Source organism: Heterodontus francisci, chromosome 3, assembly GCF_036365525.1.
Source record: "Heterodontus francisci isolate sHetFra1 chromosome 3, sHetFra1.hap1, whole genome shotgun sequence".
NCBI lineage: Eukaryota > Metazoa > Chordata > Chondrichthyes > Heterodontiformes > Heterodontidae > Heterodontus > Heterodontus francisci.
This window is the reverse complement of record NC_090373.1, coordinates 93,878,092-93,898,184: the sequence shown is the minus strand read 5'-3', so window position 1 is coordinate 93,898,184 and position 20,093 is coordinate 93,878,092. Positions and strand designations below refer to the sequence as shown.

At 40.5% G+C, this 20,093-nt stretch overlaps 1 protein-coding gene across 3 annotated transcripts in view; it reads right to left on the bottom strand.

Annotated features, from left to right (window-relative positions):
* Positions 1-454: 454 nt before the first annotated feature.
* enpp4 (ectonucleotide pyrophosphatase/phosphodiesterase 4) overlaps positions 455-20,093 on the bottom strand; it is a 49,888-nt gene continuing 30,249 nt past the window's right edge. For all 3 annotated transcript variants that reach the window (XM_068024571.1, XM_068024562.1, XM_068024577.1), the window contains exons 3-4: positions 9,013-9,183; positions 455-5,145 (exon numbers count right to left, since the gene is read on the bottom strand). In XM_068024571.1, the coding sequence (XP_067880672.1) occupies positions 4,781-5,145; positions 9,013-9,183 (536 nt within the window). In that variant the 3' untranslated portion in view covers positions 455-4,780. The remainder of the gene's footprint in view (positions 5,146-9,012; positions 9,184-20,093) is intronic.

Sequence of the window (20,093 nt, the reverse complement as noted above, 5' to 3'; positions counted from 1 at the left end):
GCTTGTAGTTTATTTACAACAGACATGTCTTTTACTGTGAAGTAGAATACGAGCATTAGAACCAAAATGACAACACTGACGATGTGGATGTTTGTTGGCTTATTAATTTTATTAGCATATGGAAAGTGACTGTCACAAGCATAGTTGGACTTAGTATTATTTCTATTGATGTTTCTTACACGTATTAAGTGAGAATAATGCTGTGTTAGTATCTTGGAAGATAATACTTAACATTTGAATTATTCTGCTAAAAGGACCATGTATTTTTTATCTGTAGAATAGACATGGAACCAGCAGTAAAATGGTCCTTTAATTATTGGCAGCAATGAAAGGGGTGGTGCTTTTCCTAAGCTCAGTTGACTGAAAGTCCCATTATTTCCATTGTGTGATATATCAATGTAATGCAAATAAAAAGGGCAACAACAAAAACTGGCAAATAAATACCCATGTAATATTCTTTACGAATGAAAAACATTTATTCATATATCAGAATCCAAATAAGTGAGCAGAACACAGCACTAATTCTCAAAAGAGTGCAATTACTTATTACTTTACAGTCATTATGTACCATAAATATCTTTTTTCACCTTTTGAATACTGAAGCAGGCTTTTGGTCTGTGAATATTAATCACTGTAATTTTGGAACATAATACATTAAAATTAATCTTATTTTTAAAGGGGTGCAGAAATGCTATTTCAGTTCTCAAATGGTTCAAAACAGAGAGATAACTTAATGACGAACACCTCAATTTTAAAATTGCCATATACCTGTTGCAGTAGTCCATTAAGATTTGTCACCTTAAGGTTTAGTGCTGATTATTACGAAAACATTAAATTGAAACAAATTAGATATAGGTATCCTAAGTTTTAGAAGCAGAAAGACCAAAAGATAAACACTAATTTAAGAAAAAAAAATTTGTGCAGCAATGTCTTTACGACATTTGCTTAGCATCCACTATGTTAGTGATGATAAATGTGGAAAGTTGTATTTGGATTTTCAGGAAAACAAAGAATACGAGTCTCAAATCAAGTAAATCTGAAGAACTGTACACATCTTAAGTTCCTATTTACAACAGCAGGTTAGGAGTTGCTCATTTTTTCCTATTATTTTGACAAATACAGAAAGTAATGCTTCATGCTCATTTATATGAAGTTTTGTTTTCTCAATTTGTGCAGAAATTTTCTTTTTGGTGGGGGGGGGGGGAAGAGTAAGTGTTCTGCAAATGTTCATCAAAAAGGAATAAACTGAGTAACTCCTTAATAAGTACAGTGCTATATTTACACAGGTTGAACCAAACTGCTCCAAATATCTTGTGATTGCTGCATGATGCAATCATCATTGAGATTATGTTTCTGTTATACAATGAAAAAACCTTATTACCCAACCACAAGTGGAACATGATCATATTAGATGAGTACATTGGTGCGAAAGGGAAGAAAAAGATTGGAACAACTCCATTAAAAGAAGCAGCTTGGATGAGGATTTACTTGTAGGAACATAAACATGCTGCACTTAAAAGATATACTTTATGTAGTTTTTGAAAAGTAACAGGGTGGATGTATATAAATAACTTGCATTTACACAGTGCCATTCACAACCTCACAATGTTCCAAAGCACTTTGCATCCAATGAAATACTTTGAAATGTAGGTCAAGGTTGTAATATAGGAATCATGGCAACCTATTTGTGCACAGCAAGCTCTCACAAACAGCAATTAAATAAATGACCAGATCATCTGTTTTAGGTGTTGGTTGAGGTATAAATATTGGCCAAGAAACTGGGAGAATGCCCCTGCTCCTTTTGAGTTATATTGTAATGCATTACTCCTGTACTGAACACCCAATTTTAAAATCATTTTACTACTACTGCTCATCTGTACTCCCTTTGTTCTCATTCTATTTTCTTCATTGTTTATTTCCTTTCTATATTTGTTTCATTTTCTAATATTTAAAGTAACTTCTCATTAATATTGTCTATTTGCCAAGTGGAAGGAAAGCTACTAATGGGTAACTAAAATTCATCAATGGACCTTTCCGCTTAGAGGATCAGTGCCACTACTAGTTTGCTTACCTCTACAGACTAAGACAAGTATTCTACTTCTACATGGAGTTTGTAATCACATTCAAGTAATAAGGAAGACTAAAATTACAGGATGCAATCTAGTATTTTATTTACTTGGAGACATACATGAGCACAGTTGAAACTCTAACGTTGTTGGGCACGAATGACTCTGTAGAAATCCCTATCTCAGAGTTTTCAAGCTGTCAGTCAAATATACAATGGGAGTGCTGTTCCAGGAGTATGCAAGCGATATAACAGACTGACAAGTGGATTTGAAGTATAATTTTATTGGCGGGTTGAGGTTAATTATTTCTTGATTTTATTGTTTGGTTAACTTTCCACACCAACTTTTTGTGTGAAACTTCAAAAGAATTTTCATTTTATTAGCTAGGTTGAAATAGATGAAGGAAGTTCACATTTTTCATTTTAAAAATCTGCAAAGAAAAACTATTAAATACTCAAGATATTGAAGACTTATATAAATCAAGCAGTAAAAGATAATCTGATAATTTGGATCACATTGCCTTAAACTGTTCATAAATATATAGATATGCCCGATGCAATAAATAACGTTTGCATCGTGTTGCCACCTTCAACTGTGTGAAAAGTCTTCTAGGATTTCAACTTAATGCTGGCCACACAGACTTTTAAAAAATAAGTTGAGAAAGACGTAAATGGAGTTAAAATATGTTGGAACACTTTCTGTACAACATTGAATTCAGGAATAAGGCATTTACACCATTTATCATCTATGTATATTATCTTCAGTGCACCAATAAACACTCAATGCATGTTATATGTGACCTCTTGCTTTGACCTATATAAAAGGCACTTCCTTGTACTAGCCAGTCACATAATTGAAGCGCACGCTTGCTTGTTAGTTTTGGACATGTTCAATACTCTTCTAGTTCTGTATAAGTACTGGAGTACTGATTTATGGGTATGATCACATCTGCTCGAGTTGTCATGACAGTGTGGTCATAACTTCTTGAGGACTTGGATACTCCTGCACCATTAAAATACAAACTTTAAATGGAATACTGGATTTAAAAATTCCTCACAACTGCTAATGTGTTATATTGCAAGCATCAGAAGTATTGATCCTTAATGTCGTAGCTGTTGACTAAATTTGCAATTATATTAAAATAAAAGTAAATATTAGCAGAAGACTGACTACGTTCACAATGCTCCTTTTAAAATGTGCCATCTTCATAACAGCCAATTTGAATAGAATCTATTTATTTTGGCAAATTGCATTTAAACATTTACTACTTTTTTCAGTTAGTTTTTTGATAACAATTCTAAATATACAACCTTCATTCCACCACCACCACCTCCCCCCGCCCCCCACTCCCACGATCAACAATATAAATCCTAGAAAGTCTCTTTTGTCTCCAAAATATATGCTTGAACTATAGTCCTAATGTTTACTTGTGTATTGTCAGATAAACTACCTCAATAACTTTGTGAAAATGCAGACACTGTTTGCAGAACTGCCAACTTTAAAAAATTGACCTAAGACACTATGACACGGAGGCAAACCATGACATTACAGTATTAAAGTACCCCAAATGTGAAGGCTAACTTCACTACTGCATTGATCTGCAAAATACCTAAAGCAATTGTAATTAAAAATAAATGTAACTTTTAGTTTCATGGACTTGTTCTCCTTTCCCCATTCTTACTCATCTATTCAATTATTAACTTTTCCTGTATTTTTGATTTTATACTTTACCTCTTTAAAAAAAGTTGTATACATGCTCACTATGTTTTATGTGACTGTCAGGCTCCATTGAAAACAAACTGATCGGACTTTCAGGATTTTTTTAAAATCAAGACCCAGGAGTCTGATAATTGCCACTGCCAATTTTACAGTATGACTAGCTCCAATTTATGTTTTATTTTCTCACAAACACTTCAGCACCAGGGCTGGATAAATTAACTTTGTTCACAATCTCATTAATTGCATTAACCCCTATTGAGGCATGGACAAGTTATCTCATTGTCAATGTACAGACATCTGCATCAGTGCACTCTCCTCAGATTTGATTTTTTGGGATTTCAGTGTCTACAGTTTCTCAAATTTATGAAGTTCAGAAGTTCACAAATCTCGATCTCCTGTCACCCCAAACATTTGCACTTGTTGAGAATCAAATTGTTGCCAGACATTCATAGTAGATCTGCTGGATACTCTAATCAACTCCACCTCAGTTTGTGAGAACTATGTTCGTATTGACTCCTGGTGTAGATAATCCAGGGCTGTTCTAGTTTTATTTCGGCTGCACTTGAACTACTTTCCAACAAGCCACTTCTATTAGAAACTGCCTTGTGCTATTTTAAAGATACTGAACTATGTACACTGCCATTTGTAAATCAAACTGTGTTAGAAATTTGATTCACTTCAATTCAAAAATGAGAGTATAAACAGGATATACAAAAATGTGATTTTTTTGAATGCACAGGAATTGGTATGAATAAGAAAAGAATTCTGAATCTCATTAGTTCAGTTCGACCTTTGGTCGACCTGCTGCTTGGGTGATTTCACCACTAGAATTTGCAAGTTGGAGAGATCTGTAATATCGAAACATACTGGGGATAATGGAAAGAAAAAAAGAGTTTCTATTGATAAAATCTTTCAAAAGAAATCACATTGCCTTCTGCCACTTTAAAATTGTACATTTATTTCACTGCTGGATTTTCAGACTGGTGGCCTTGAAACTACCCTATCAAAGGATCATCATCATCATCCTGCAACTGGAGACGAGCAAATGCATGCTGAGGGGACGCTCGCCTTTTCATTAGTATTATAAGGCAGGACAATGTTACCAATACCATTAAGGAGCCAATCACAATTCCAACTACGTCTGGTAGGCTCACACATAGCTCATTAACCAGCAAGCATCTCACATTGGCAAAAGTTCCATTGTTCGACTCCTCCTTCAGTCCCAGGATGTGGCACATCAGTGGGTAGATATCAATATTGTTGATTGTATTGGTTTTGTAAGCCTTTCGAAATGCTGGTCCATGAGCTACCAGGAGGGGATGCATGCTCGGTAAAGCGTTATCATAACCATGGTCACCCACTGATGAAAAAAGTACAAAAAAAATGTTGTTTATCAGTCTTCATACTAATAATTATGGCACCTTGAAAGAACAAGATCTTGAAATGAGATCCTTTTCCATGTTTGTACTCTGATGTGGACCATTGCCTAATGAAAGCCCGTATTACATAGGATTTACAGCACATTCAGCCCTAAAGGTCCATGCTGGGTTTATGTTCCACATGGGTCCCTCCCACCTTCATCTCACCCTATCAACATAGACTTCTGTTCCTTTCTCCTTCATGTATTTATTTAGTGTCCCCAATGTCGCTACATGCCTCTCATACGTGTGCCTTTTTCTACTTTAACTATGTTAAAAGCCATGGCTCAGAACAAGATGGTAGCCAAAGCATACTGGTTTGTTGTGGGTACTAGGTTTGGTTGAGGACAAGCTGCATACATGGCAGTGCACAAAATGCAGATGAGAAAGTGGTAATGAAAGCTGAGGCTGTAATGAACTAGGGAGCTACAAGTTATCATATGTGAAGCAGTGGGAAAAGACAATGGTGAGTAGGAGGGTCCAACTGACTGGGGCTCAGGCCAAGATTTGGGAACAAAGCAAATGTTCTGAAACAGGATGGTGTGCAACTTGAATTTGAGGTGATGGTATTCTATTATTTAGCTGCTTTTGTCCTTCTTGATGGTAAAAGTTGTGGAATTAGGTGGTGAGCATCCTGTAGATAGTATTTACCACAATGGGGGAGGAGGTGGTAGCTATCAAGTTCAGAGGCACTGATCAAGCAGAAGGCTCTGTCCTGAATTGTTTCAAGTTGTGAGTGTTATTGCAACGCGCTCAGCCAGACAAATGGTGACTATTTCATCACACTCCTGACTTGAGCCTTGTAGGTGGCGAGAGGCTTTGAGGGGACTGGATGCGATTTGAATTTTATTTAAATCGGCTTTGGAGGCAGGAGAGGAGGTGGTCCATCTCGAATTACCCACCACTGGCTGTTGTGCGAGCACAGTCCTGCCTCTGGGCCATTTTTCAGGAGGCTGGGTCAGGGGGTAGAATGGCTACCCATCCGTAAGTAGCAGACAGCCACTTGAGCCAGCTCCGCTCCTGTGCTGACTGGAATTTTCCAGTTGGCAGGTGGGATCCTGCAGTAGCCGAAACACGGAGAAAGAAGGCAACCTTCCAGTGGCAGATAAGGGTCCAGCTGTCTGTTTCACTATTCAAACATGCAACCCTGCCTCCACAGCCGACTTACAATGGCTTCCAAGAGGATAATGTGGCAGCTGTGAACATTTCTATGTTGCAGGATTTTAAAAGTGCTGAGAGGACACCTCACTCTTGAGACATCCTCTCTCTCCCTTACCTACATTAGCAGGCTGCAGCTGCTTCAGTGCTGGAATGCCTCCTATTGGCCCGCCTACCATCCTTAATTAGACAGTGAGTGTGCCCTCTCGCCATTAATTGGCGATTGCTACAAAAATTGGGGCATGTGTGTTACTGCCACACCATGCGAGGTCGACCCGTTAATTAACCTAGCATCAGGGTCCTGACCTCAGAACATAAATTCAGCCCCAAGTACTTGTTGCAGAGTACCTAGTTTTGCCCTGCTTTTGTAGCTATGCCATTGATAAGGCAGAAGGAAAGCAAGACATTATAAAGTGCTTCCCAGTAAATTACTTTTGAAGTGTAATCACTGTTGTAATGTTGGAAAACAAAGCAGACAATTTGTTCCCAGCAAGGTTTCACATTAAGATAGATTTCCAGATGACCTGTTATGGTATAAAAACAGAAAGTGCTGGAAATACTCAGCAGGTCAGGCAGCATCTGTGGAGAGAGAAGCAGAGTTAATGTTTCAGGTTTGTGACCTTTAATCAGCATCAGAATTCCATTAATTGTCCAAAAAATATTTGATTGTCTTTTATTGCAAATTCACTTAAACAGGTTGGTACTTGAAATTTGAATGATCACTCTTATGCTGCTCACCATTCAGCCAGACAAGCTTAGAGCCTGTACCCAAAATCCAGCAATGGTTGTAATTTAAAATTTAAAATGATATGATTTATTTATATACTGTTTAATAAACTTCTCAGGGCTGCAAGTGATCTCACTCTTTTGTAAAACAGTTGTATACAATATCTGGGTTTTTTTTCCAAGGTTTGCAGTTCAGGTGAATAATAATCTGGATGGTGAGATACCAACCCAACACTCTTCCTAGAATTGAAAACTGGAAACTCAACACTGACTATACAGTCATAAAATGTCAGTGTTTAGTTCTTGGGGATTAAATTAACCTCTTTGAAATATTCACATACAGTAGAACAGGAGAACTGTGAGGAGGATAGCGATAGACTTCAAGAGGACGTAGGCTGGTGAAATGGCTGAGCACATGGCAGATGAAATTTATTGCAGAGAAGAGTGAGGTGATACATTTTGGTAGGAAGGAGGAGAGGCAATATAAAATAGAGGATATAATTCTCAAGGGGATGTAGGAGCAGAGGGACTTGGGGGTATATGTGAAAAATCATCGAAGGTAGTTTGAGAAAGTGGTTAATAAGACAATACGAGATCCTGGGCTCTATAGATGGAGGCATATAGTATAAAAGTAAGGAAGTTATGGTAAACCTTTATAAAGCACAGGCTGGAGTATTGTGTCCAATTCTGGGCACTGCACTTTAGGAAGGATGTGAAGGCTTTAGAAAGGGTGCAGAAAAGATTTACGAGAATAGTTCCGGGGTAAGAGACGTCAGTTACAAGAATATATTGGCAAAGCTGTTCTCTTTAAAGAAAAGGTTGAGAGGAGATTTGATAGAGGTGTTCAAAATCATGAGGGGTCAGGACAGAGTAGATAGGGAGAAACTGTTCTAATTGGTGGAAGGGTGAAGAACCACAGGACACCGATTGAAGGTGATTAGTAAAAGAACCAGAGGAGACAGGAGGAAAACATTTTTACGCAGGAAGTGGTGAGTATCTGGAATGCACTTCCTAACAGTATGGTGGAGGAAGATTCAATCATGGCTTTCAAAAGGGAATTGGATAATTATTTGAAGAGAAAAAATTTGCAGGGCTAAAGGGAGAAAGCAGGAGAGTGCGAGACTAGCTGAGTAGCTCTTGCAGAGAGCTGACACTGACACAACAGGTCAAATGGCCTCCTTCTACACTGTCACTATTCTATGATTCTTTAATAAACTATGATTTTGGAGGAGATATGCACTAATATCTTCTTTGATTGCCTATCCAGGTTTACTACTCTGCATTCTACAAGAAAAGGACTAATTCATTTTTGCTTCAAAAGCCATTTGGATCTAGGAGTGGTGCACTGACTATGTAACATCTCTGCATTAATACAAGTTGACAAAGGCACAATTATAATTTAATTTCCCTCTACGTCCTAATGTTGGCATCAACCACTGAATTTTCAACATGTGAATTAATAAGTATTTTGTAATTTTGTTAGTACCATGTTTATCATGCCTCTGGGTGTAGGATGACTGGTTTTGTCTCTGTTCCACCAGCACTGGTTTGTAACATACCAATCACCACAGGTCTATTAGAAAACCAATTTGCATGTTACTGGAGGGCTGCTCTCTTCTATAGAATAGCAGGACAGCAGTCTACAGACCTTACATATTATAGCTTTGCAACAATCTATTTGAAACTTTGAGACCTTGAGTATCAAGTTTTCCTTTTGTTTATTAAAAGAATCAAGGCAATTTAATTTTATGTCTAACCCCACAGAAGTATTGATTATTGGAAACAGGATTTGTAAGCCCATTGATTGGAGTTTTTTTTATATATACACAAATGCAACATATTGAAGCAACACCAGGAAAGAACCAGGCTGATATAATACTCAGACATCAAAAACACAAGTATAATCTTTTGCATTCTGAACTTACACCGGTGAATTGATCCATTCTGAACAATTGTCCACCCTTCATCAGCAACAAGAAGAATTGGTTGAATCCTTTCATTGTGTTTGTAGTGAAAACGGTTTGGGATATCTTCTTTCAAATATACCTTCATGTGACTATCACAGTTCGACAGCAACTCATATACATAACTTATGTCTGTTAAAAAGAACAAAAATAGAATCTCATGTTGAATCTTATGTTCAAAAGTGACCAAAATATACATTAAACCAAAAGAAACATTGTGTAACTCGACTGTAATGCTGACTGAGTCTGCCCATGAAAGGGCAGTACAGTTGTCATTATGATGCTTAACTCTTTCCATTGCAGCAATGGGGGGAATTTTATGCTCTTCCCTGCGGCGGGTTTGGAAGCAGGGAGAGCAAAACGAAATCGGGTGGTATAGTGGCGGAGATTTTTTTTTAGAACATTACAGCGTAGTACAGGCCCTTCGGCCCTCGATGTTGCGCCGACCTGTGAAACTATCTGACCTACACTATTCCATTTTCATCCATATGTCTATCCAATGACCACTTAAATGCCCTTAAAGTTGGCGAGTCTACTATTGTTGCAGGCAGGGCGTTCCACGCCCCTACTACTCTCTGAGTAAAGAAACTACCTCTAACATCTGTCTTATATCTATCTCCCCTCAACTTAAAGCTATGTCCCCTCGTGTTTGCCATCACCATCCGAGGAAAAGGACTCTCACTATCCACCCTATCTAACCCTCTGATTATCTTATATGTCTCTATTAAGTCACCTCTCCTCCTCCTTCTCTCCAACGAAAACAACCTCAAGTCCCTCAAGCCTTTCCTCGTAAGACCTTCCCTCCATACCAGGCAACATCCTAGTAAATCTCCTCTGCACCCTTTCCAAAGCTTCCACATCCTTCCTATAATGCGGTGACCAGAACTGCACGCAATACTCCAGGTGCGGCCTCACCAGAGTTTTGTACAGCTGCAGCATGACCTCGTGGCTCCGAAACTCGATCCCCCTACTAATAAAAGCTAACACACCATATGCCTTCTTAACAGCCCTATTAACCTGGGTAGCAACTTTCAGGGATTTATGTACCTGGACACCAAGATCTCTCTGTTCATCTACACTACCAAGAATCTTCCCATTAGCCCAGTACTCTGCATTCCTGTTACTCCTTCCAAAGTGAATCACCTCACACTTTTCCGCATTAAACTCCATTTGCCATCTCTCAGCCCAGCTCTGCAGCCTATCTATGTCCCTCTGTACCCTACAACATCCTTCGGCACTATCCACAACTCCACCGACATTCGTGTCATCCGCAAATTTACTAACCCACCCTTCTACACCCTCTTCCAGGTCATTTATAAAAATGACAAACAGCAGTGGCCCCAAAACAGATCCTTGCGGTACACCACTAGTAACTAAACTCCAGGATGAACATTTGCCATCAACCACCACCCTCTGTCTTCTTTCAGCTAGCCAATTTCTGATCCAAAGCTCTAAATCACCTTCAACCCCATACTTCCGTATTTTCTGCAATAGCCTACCATGGGGAACCTTATCAAACGCCTTACTGAAATCCATATACACCACATCCACTGCTTTACCCTCATCCACCTGTTTGGTCACCTTCTCGAAAAACTCAATGGGGGAACCCCCACGACCTTCCCATCTCCGCCAAAATTAAGTCCATGGTGGGAAGGCCTATGAACAGCCTTCCTGCCCCACTGCCAATTGAGGCCCTGAACTGGCAATTAATGCCCAATGAAGGGCCTCATCCCTCCTCCGTCGCAATTAGCCAAGCGACGGGTGGCCCTGTCACCACACGGACGCACAGCACGTAAAACTGTGTGGGCTGCTTCTCGGCTCTGGGTGGGGTGGGAGGGGGAAGGAAGGGGTGTGGTCCCTCGTTTAAAAGGCACTTACTGCATGAATGAGGGACCCAGTATCAGGAAGGTGGGGGCCTGCTGAGAGTCACCCCACTACCCTTGCTAATGACTCCCCTACATCCCACCTCTCCATGAGATCCCTCCCACCCTGTGGCTTGGCTCCAGTGATGCTCAGGTAGGTGCTCCACTGATAACAACCACTGCCTCTGCAGTGGCGCTGCTCAGAGGGCGCGACTTCTGTCGCCAGGGTCTTTGATCCCATGGAAGGGCAACTGCTATCCACTTAAGTGCCTAACTGGCATTAGATTCGGCAGGCCTTCCACAAAAGAGGCGACGCATAGTTCTCGGCGTCACAATTTCCAGACATCAAGACCCCCATCACCAGCATAAAATCCCAGCCAATAGGTGTAATTATATGCAGAATATGACTACAACATAGGGTGTAAAAATATATCTACAATTATTACCGAAATGCAAGATTTCTTATACTTTTAATTCATCCATTACACCGTAGACTTCAGACTTCAAGTATAGTTACTATTTGCAGAGTCACTCAACAATATGTGCAAAGGGACAAAGACATAAATACAGAATACAGTACTAAACATTGAAAGAAAAATCAGTAGTTCTGTGCATATGATAATACAATCGAAAACATAAAAAGGGTTAGAATCTCTTTCTTACTTGTAACTATGCACTAATAATCCTCACAAATAAATGTTGCTGCCAGGCAGAGACATGGAGGGTAATTTAAAATAACTCACTGTGGGAGACCCAAGGGATTGGATGGAACACCACTTTTACACCCTGCACATTGACTTCAATGGAGAGCAACATTTACAGGGTGTAAAGCCAGAGTTGCACCTGATCCAGTCAGTCTCTCGGCAGGAGGATTAAGTTAAAATTGTAACCGCCCCACTCCCTGCACCACCTGATCTCAACAGTCAAGTACATTGGACTGAAGGAATAGTCTGAAAATCCCAGCAGGATTGGGACATTTGCTCGGTTGACACTTCACTCTTTTATATGGAAGATTATGATGGGTTCTGATCAAGTAATAAAGAGGAACGGTTTCCACTACTAGGAAGGTTGGTAACCAGAGGAAATAGATTTAAGGCAACTGGCAAAAGAACCAAAGGGGAGAGGAGAAGAACTTTTTTATGCAATGAGTTGTTACATTGGAGAGTGTGCAGAAAAAGTTCATGAGAACGATTCAAGGGATGAGGAACTTCAGTTATGTAGTGTCATAGAAATGTAGTTTTTTTTTCCTGCTTAAAAAAAGTGTGCCTTTAAAAACTAAGGTGCACAGTGTGCCAGCAGCTGCACCTGTTTCCTAAGCAACAGCAGGAGAGAGAGGAGGTCACATGGTGTACTGTAACTTTTAACTGTGGGTAAAGACTGGCTTAAACCAGCTTGAACTGGAGATCAGCAAAGTGTGCTCCACACTGAAGGAAGAATTTTGTCTGTCTTAGCAGAAAAATCTTCATTTCTCTTCAGGCTTTGTATTGCCCAAGCAGAGAAAAACCCTGGAAAAAGAACATTGTTGGAGGTAGTAAATTCCTTTTTACTTCCAAACTCTAACAAGTCTCTGCTTCAAGAGTGACTCTCGGTTGTCTTTTTGTGTTTTCTGGAATTCTCAGTAAAGTTTCTACTAAAAGACAACCAATTTTAGAATGCGAATAGACTTGTTGCTATACTCCTTGTTAAAAGAACTGTGTGATGCCTGCTGCAACCAAAGTGCTTTGAATGCCTATCCAGTAAAGACTGTTCATCAAATTTGCCTGGAGACTTCGAGTCGCATCTGACGATTCAACTCTGGGACACCTCACTAATCGGGAACGTAACTCACCAGGACTTACAACCCAGCTATTTATTTATTTCTTAGAAACGGTTCTTTTTAAAAAATAAAACACTTTTTTAAATACCGGTTAACCGTTGGTTTTTGAATGTGTGTGCGTCTGTGCATGGGGGTTAAGAGAAATACAAAGTTATAAAGTCTTTTAGACATAGGTTTATTTCAATAGTGTTTAAGATTTCGTTTATTAATAACTTGTTGTTTAAAGATACCTGGTTTGGCGTATTTTATTCTGGGGGGGTAATAAAGTGTTTAATTTGACTAATTTCTGGTAGGTGGTTAAACTTTAATAATATGCTGTGACCAGTGGAGTACTGGGACTGAATTAACAGTACATTACTTCCACCTCGGTCGTAACAGTAGATAGAGTGGAGAAGTAGGGACTGTTTTCTTTGGAAAGAGAAGGTTGAGAAGAGATTTGATAGAGGTATTCAAAATCATGAGGAGTCTGGACAGGGTCGACAGGGAAAAACTGTTCCCATTGTTGGAGGGATTGAGAAAAAGAGTGTACAGATTTAAGGTAATTGGCAAAAGAAGCAATAGCGACAGGAAATTAGGATGTTGTTAGGATGGAATGCACTCCGAGAGTGTGGAGGAGGCAGGTTCAATTGAGGCATTCAAAAGGGAATTGGATTGTTGTCTGAAAAGGAAGAATGTGCAAGGCTACGGGGAATGGTACTAAGTAAACTGTTGTTTTGGAGAGTCGGCACAGACATGATGGGCCGAATGGTTTTCTTCTGTGCTGCAACAGTTCTGTGGTTCTGTGATCTGAAATGCATTGCCTGAAAGGGTAGTGGAAGCAGATTTAATGTTAACTTTCAAAAGAGAACTGGATAATTACTTGAAAAGGAAAAACTGCAGGGCTAGGGGGGAAAAGCAAGGGAGTAGGTCTAATCGGATAGCATTTTCAAAAAGCTGGCACAAGTACAATGGGCTGAATGACCTGTGCTGTATGATTATATGTTGATACAGGAATGTACCAGTTATCATTGCTTTCTCCTGATCTCTGTACCAACTTGAGCAGGCACAACAGGCAACAACTATGGGAGGAACCATGGCTACACCAGTGAAGGCAATAAAATCAACTAAGTCGGAGCAGGTGTTTTAGTTACACAAACAGAATCAGCATCAGGTTGTGCTATAAAAGGAGTGGGCCCTCAATTTTGTTGGAGCAAAATCTAGAAGCTCTGGAGCAAAATTTTTTTTTTATATAATTGTTAAGCACAAGTTTCTTTGAGGCTCATTTACAATCTTCCAAACTTGTGTCCTCCACTGCCTAGAAGGACAAGGGCAGAAGATGTATGGGAATACCACCACCTGCAAGATCCCCTCGAAGCCACACACCATCCTGACTTGGAACTATATTGCCGTTCCTTCACTGTCGCTGGGTCAAAATCATGAAACTCCCTTCCTAACAGCACTGTTGATATATCTGTACACCAAGGACTGCAGCGGTTCAAGAAAGCAGCTCACCACCACCTTCTCATGGGCAATTAGGAATGGGCCACAAATGCTGGCATAGCCAATAACACCCACATCCCATGAATGAATAATAAAAAAATCATCCCTCACAATAAACAAGAGTAAAGGGGAAAACAATCTAACCCAACAATTGTCAAAACTTTTTACTGGGTGGGGGGTGGTGGGCAGTCAAATCTCAGCTTCAGACACCCCTTTAACTAAGGATACTGATCACGTCAGAGAAAAACAAAATCTCCTTCCCTTTCATGTGTCATTCTCCTTTCCTTCTCTTTAGTGTTTGTGTCTTTATCTCCCTTCTGTGGTTCTCTGTCTCATTTATTAATGCTTTTTTCTTAAGTTTTTCTCTCCTCCCTCATATTTCTCCCTTCTATTTCACTTTCTTTTCTTTGCTGATTTACTTTCTCTCTCTGTCTGTTTCTCTCCCCATTTCCAGATTGCTTGGATTGTCCTTTCTTCTTCCACTGTCTGCTACCTCCCAGCTTTTCTTTGTTTCTCCCACTCCTTTTTCCTCCCTTCCCTATTTCTTGCCTCTATCCCGTTTGCTTTTCATGGGATAACCACAGGTCATCTTGAACTAAAAAGAGAGATATACTGTGGCCATGGCCAAGAGAGAAGATAGGGTCCATTCACAGTAGCAATCTGAATTTATATAGTAACTTTAATAAAAAAAATAATGTCCCATGGTACTTTAGAGACAGACATAAGGAAAACAAATGCCCAGCCAAGATGGGAAAATTCAGGAGGGGAACCAAAATTTGTTTCACGAGATGAGAACTCCCCCTTGTAAACGGTGTTTTGTGCATTTGAGTATTAATGTCAACTGCCATTTTATACACGTTTAAGTGTTCTCGCACCTACACTGTTTGGGATCTTCTTCTCCCTGCTGCTCTCACATGCGTTCAAGGCTTCAGAAGAAGGAATTTTCCTCCACACAAGATCAGATGGCAGGTTGTTCAATCTTGCCTGTCTAAGAGCGAAGACCAAAGTACGGAACGTTCTCATCAGGGAACTCCTCTTTGCTGACGATGCTGCACTAACTTCCCACACAGAAGAGTGTCTGCAGAGACTCATCGACAGGATTGCGGCTGCCTGCAATGAATTTGGCCTAACCATCAGCCTCAAGAAAATGATCATCATGGGACAGGACGTCAAAAATGCTTCATCCATCAATATTGGCGACCACGCTCTGGAAGTGGTTCAAGAGTTCACCTACCTAGGCTCAACTATCACCAGTAACCTGGCTCTCGACGCAGAAATCAACAAGCGCATGGGAAAGGTGTCCGCTGCTATGTCCAGACTGGCCAAGAGAATGTAGGAAAATGGTGCACTGACATGGAACACAAAAGTCTGAGTGTATCAAGCCTGTTTCCTCAGTACCTTGCTCTACGGCAGTGAGGCCTGGACAACGTATGTCAGCCAAGAGCGATGTCTCAATTCACTCCATCTTCGCTGCCTCGGAGAATCCATGGCATCAGGTAGCAGGACCGTATCTCCAGCAGAAGTCCTCGAGGCGGCCAACATCCCCAGCATATACACACTACTGAGTCAGCGGCGCTTGAGATGGCTTGGCCATGCGAGCCGCATGGAAGATGGCAGGATCCCCAAAGACACATTGTACAGCGAGCTCGCCACTGGTATCAGACCCACCGGCCGTCCATGTCTCCGCTTTAAAGACGTTTGCAAACGCGACATGAAGTCCTGTGACATTGATCACACGTCGTGGGAGTCAGTTGCCAGTGATCGCCAGAGCTGGCGGGCAGCCATAAAGGCGGGGCTGAAGAGTGACGAGTCGAAGAGACTTGTTGGCAGGAAAAAAGACAGAAGCACAAGGAGAGAGCCAACTGTGTAACAGCCTCAACAACCAATTTTATCTGCAGCGCCTGTGTAAGAGTCTGTCACTCTAGAATTGGCCTTTATAGCCACTCAAGGCACTGCTCCACAAACCACTGACCACCTCCAGACACTTACCCATTGTCTCTCGAGACAAGGAAGCCAAAGCAAAAAAGTAAGTTTTTTTACTTCTATGTTCCAATTGTTAAATTGGAGGAGGGAGATCATGTGGTACAGCTTGTCCAGGAAACCCCTATCCAATCTGCCTGGATTTGAAACTGCAACAGTTTGAGGGTACAGCCTGCTTTCATTTCACAGCTGCTTTTTGGGCAGATTTGGCCCAGCTGTCTGCGGCTGCGAACTTCTCCCTGAGACCTCCCTGCAAGAAGCAGAACTGCCTTCAAGCAGCACTGACTTCTCTCTAAGGCCTTTTCAACAAGAAAAAAAAATTAAAAAGTAGCCACACTTTGAAAAATCCAGCAAGAAAAGTCAACAAGATGACAAGCTGTAAAAATAACAGTAAAGTCTGATTTCTACCAGTTTCCTCTCTATCTAAAAGAAGGTGACTCCAGCAATTTAGCTGCCTCCATTTATATCCGAGTGCCAGAAGAAGAAATTGTCAAAGAGGTTTTCTCAGTGACTCCTTCCCCTACCCAGCATTTCCAGTAGGTGATCTCCATTTTTGGACTTTTTTGATATTTTAAAAGGAATCTAGTTTTGACTGAAAATCCATGATAGCTAGTAGTTGAGATAACTTTCTATTTAGTATATGTCTTTGCCTTTTTATGTCTTTAGCATTTCCCGGAATGTTTGTAAGCGTGTGTGGTGAAGTTAAACCCCTTCCCAAGATTAAGAGTGTGTAAATAAATCCTACTTCTTTGTTTTTAACTTTAACAACCGTGTTGTTGTTGCGGTCATTTATTATTATGGTTTAAGGGGGGGGAAGAAATTCAATCACTAATCTATTTACGGACAGATGGTTGGAAAAACTGGGAAATTGGTTCGAAAAAAAAGATTAACTATCTGTTCATAACAGTTGTTCAAGCAGATGGGCTAAGAAAAACATTTTAAAGGGGAAAAGACAGCCGGAGAATCAGAGAGCTTTAGGGAGTAAAATCCAGAATGTATGACCCAGGCAGCTGAAATACAGGAGGTAGAAACAAAAGGCCATCACAAGAACAGAGCAATTGGGGGATTGTAGGAATGGAGGATATTGCACAGACTGCCATGGAGGAAGTTAAAGCCAATAACAATGATTTTGAATGTGATGCTTTGGGGAATTTGAGGCCAGTGCAGGTCAGCAAGGACAGGCTGCTGGGTGAGCAGGACTCAAGTGTAGTTCAATAAGCTGACAAGAATGTAAACCCTTCAGTTCATAGTGAGATAGTGGCTGGAAGAAATTCAAAGAATTAGGGTTTGTCATCAGGACTGAAGACAAAGCTCAACTGTTATTCGCTTGTGGTAAATGTGGCATCTGGACGTTTGTAATAATGTGACTACAAAAATGTTTGGCATTACCTGGTCCTACCAAAACCACAGAGGAATTATAACTGTTTATTGCTTCCAGAAATATGAACACAATGGCCCAAAAATTCCCACTAAAATAGCAGTGAGGCTAATAGCACTGACTTATTTAAGTGCAAACACCAATGCAACGTCACGTGAGGGCAAATGAACAATTAAACGTGCAAATAGAGAAATTGTTGTTGGAGTTGTGCTGCTGCACTGTTAGCTTGACACAAACAGCATCTCTGTCTGCCTCACCATTGAAATACATTGAGCAGCATGAAGTTCCTGTACTTGCACAGTAATTACGAAGTAAACTTGCCACAGAAAGTTGTCATTTCAAGTCTAAGTACTCTTTTAATGACATGGTAAACGTTAATTACTTCCAGTTAACTTGTAGACCCTCTTTCCTTTAGGTTTTAATTGTCACTGGAGATTTCTTTTAAAAACTTTTGTTTTACTTTTATTTGTCTTTTCTTTAAATCTTAGTTTAATCTTTCTATCCCACTTTTTGCACCTGATTTGACATTAATTCACACATTCTAATTTGCACTTCCTTGACCAGACCTTGCAACAATCCTTCAATCTGGTTGGTTAAGGAGATACACAGTAGCTTGACCTGATCACTCAGATCCCAGATACCCTGTAGAGGACACCACACCAATTCCATCTTGCACTTCCAGCAGCCTGCCACAAAAAATACCATGGCAATTAAATGAGCAAGAGCAAATTTAACTAACAGCTCAACTAAATACTTCTTAAATGTTGTGAGGGTTCCTGCCTCTACCACCTCTTCAGGCAGTGCGTTCCAGATTCCAACCACCCTCTGGGTGAAACTTTTTTTCCTCAAATCCCCTCTAAACCTCCTGCCCCTTACCTTAAATCTATGCCCCCTGGTTACCGGCAGCTCTGCTTAGGGAAAAAGCTTCCTCCTATCTACCCTATCCATGCCCCTCATAATTTAGTATACCTCTATCAGGTCTCCCCTCAGCCTTCTCTGCTCTAAGGAAAACAACCCTAGCCTATCCAGTCTCTGGATGCTCCAGTCCAGAGCTGAAATGCTCCAGTCCAGGCAACATCCTGGTGAATCTCCTCTGCACCCTCTCCAATGCAATCACATCCTTCCTATAGTGTGGTGACCAGAACTGTAAACAATACTCCAGCTGTGGCCTAACTAGCATTTTATACAGCTCCATCATAACCTCCCTGCTCTTATATTCTATACCTCAGCTATTAAAAGCAAGTATCCCATATGCCTTCCTAACCACCTTATCTACCTGTGCTGCTGCCTTCAGTGACCTATGGACAAGTACAGCAAGGTCCCTCTGACCCTCTATACTTCCTAGGGTCCTATCACCCATTGTATAGGTCACTGAATTAGTATTCCAGAGACCTAGGCTATTGCCCTGGGGACATGAGTTCAAATCCCACCATGGCAGCTGGTGGAATTTAAGTTCAATTAATTTACTAAAAAAATCTGAAATTGAAAGCTAGTCTCAGTAATGGCACCATGAAACTATCATTGATTGTCATAAAAACCCATTTGGTTCACTAATGTCCTTTAGGGAAGGAAATCTGCCATCCTTACCTGGGTCTGGCCTACATGTGACTGACTCTTAACTGCCTTCTGAAATGGCCTAGCAAGCCATTCAGCTGAAGGGCAATTAGGGATAGGCAACAAATATTGGCCTTGCCAGCGATGCCCACATCCCATGAAAGAATTTTTAAAAAGCTATGTGTCAGTTGGTAGCAATCTTGCCTCTGAGCCAGAAGATTGTGGGTTCAAGTCCCACTCCAGAGACTTAGCATAAAAAAAGTCAAGGCTGACACCCCAGTGCAATACTGATAGAGTGCTGCATTATCGGAGGTGCCATCTTTCGGATGAGATGTTAAACAGAGGCCCCATCCGTTCTCGAAGGTAGATGTAAAAGATCCCATGACGCTATTTTGAAGAGCAGGCAAGTTATCCCTGGTGTAAAAACAAGAAATGCTGGTAATATTCAGCAGGTCTGGCAGCATCTGTGCAGAGAGAGGCAGAGTTAATGTTTCGGGTCAGTGACCCTTCTTTGGAACTAGCAAATATTAGAAATGTCAAAGGTTATAAGCAAGTGAGCTGGGGGTGGGGCAAGAGATAACAAAGGAGAAGGTGTAGATTGGACAAGGCCACATAGCTGACCAAGAGGTCGTGGAGCAAAGGCAAACAATATGTTAATGGTGTGTTGAAAGACAAAGCATTAGTACAGATAGGGTGTTAACAAACTGAAGATTGAACAGCAGCAAGTACAAACATGAAAAAAAACAGTGGGTAAGCAAACTAAACAAACTACGACAAAATGAAATAAACAAAAGAAAAAAAAAATTGTAAAAAATGTAAAAAAGAAAAAATAACTAAAAATAAAAGTAAAATGGGGGGCCCGTCATGCTCTGAAATTATTGAACTCAATGTTCAGTCCAGCAGGCTGTAGTGTGCCTAATCGGAAAATGAGATGCTGTTCCTCGAGCTTGCGTTGATGTTCAGTGGAACACTA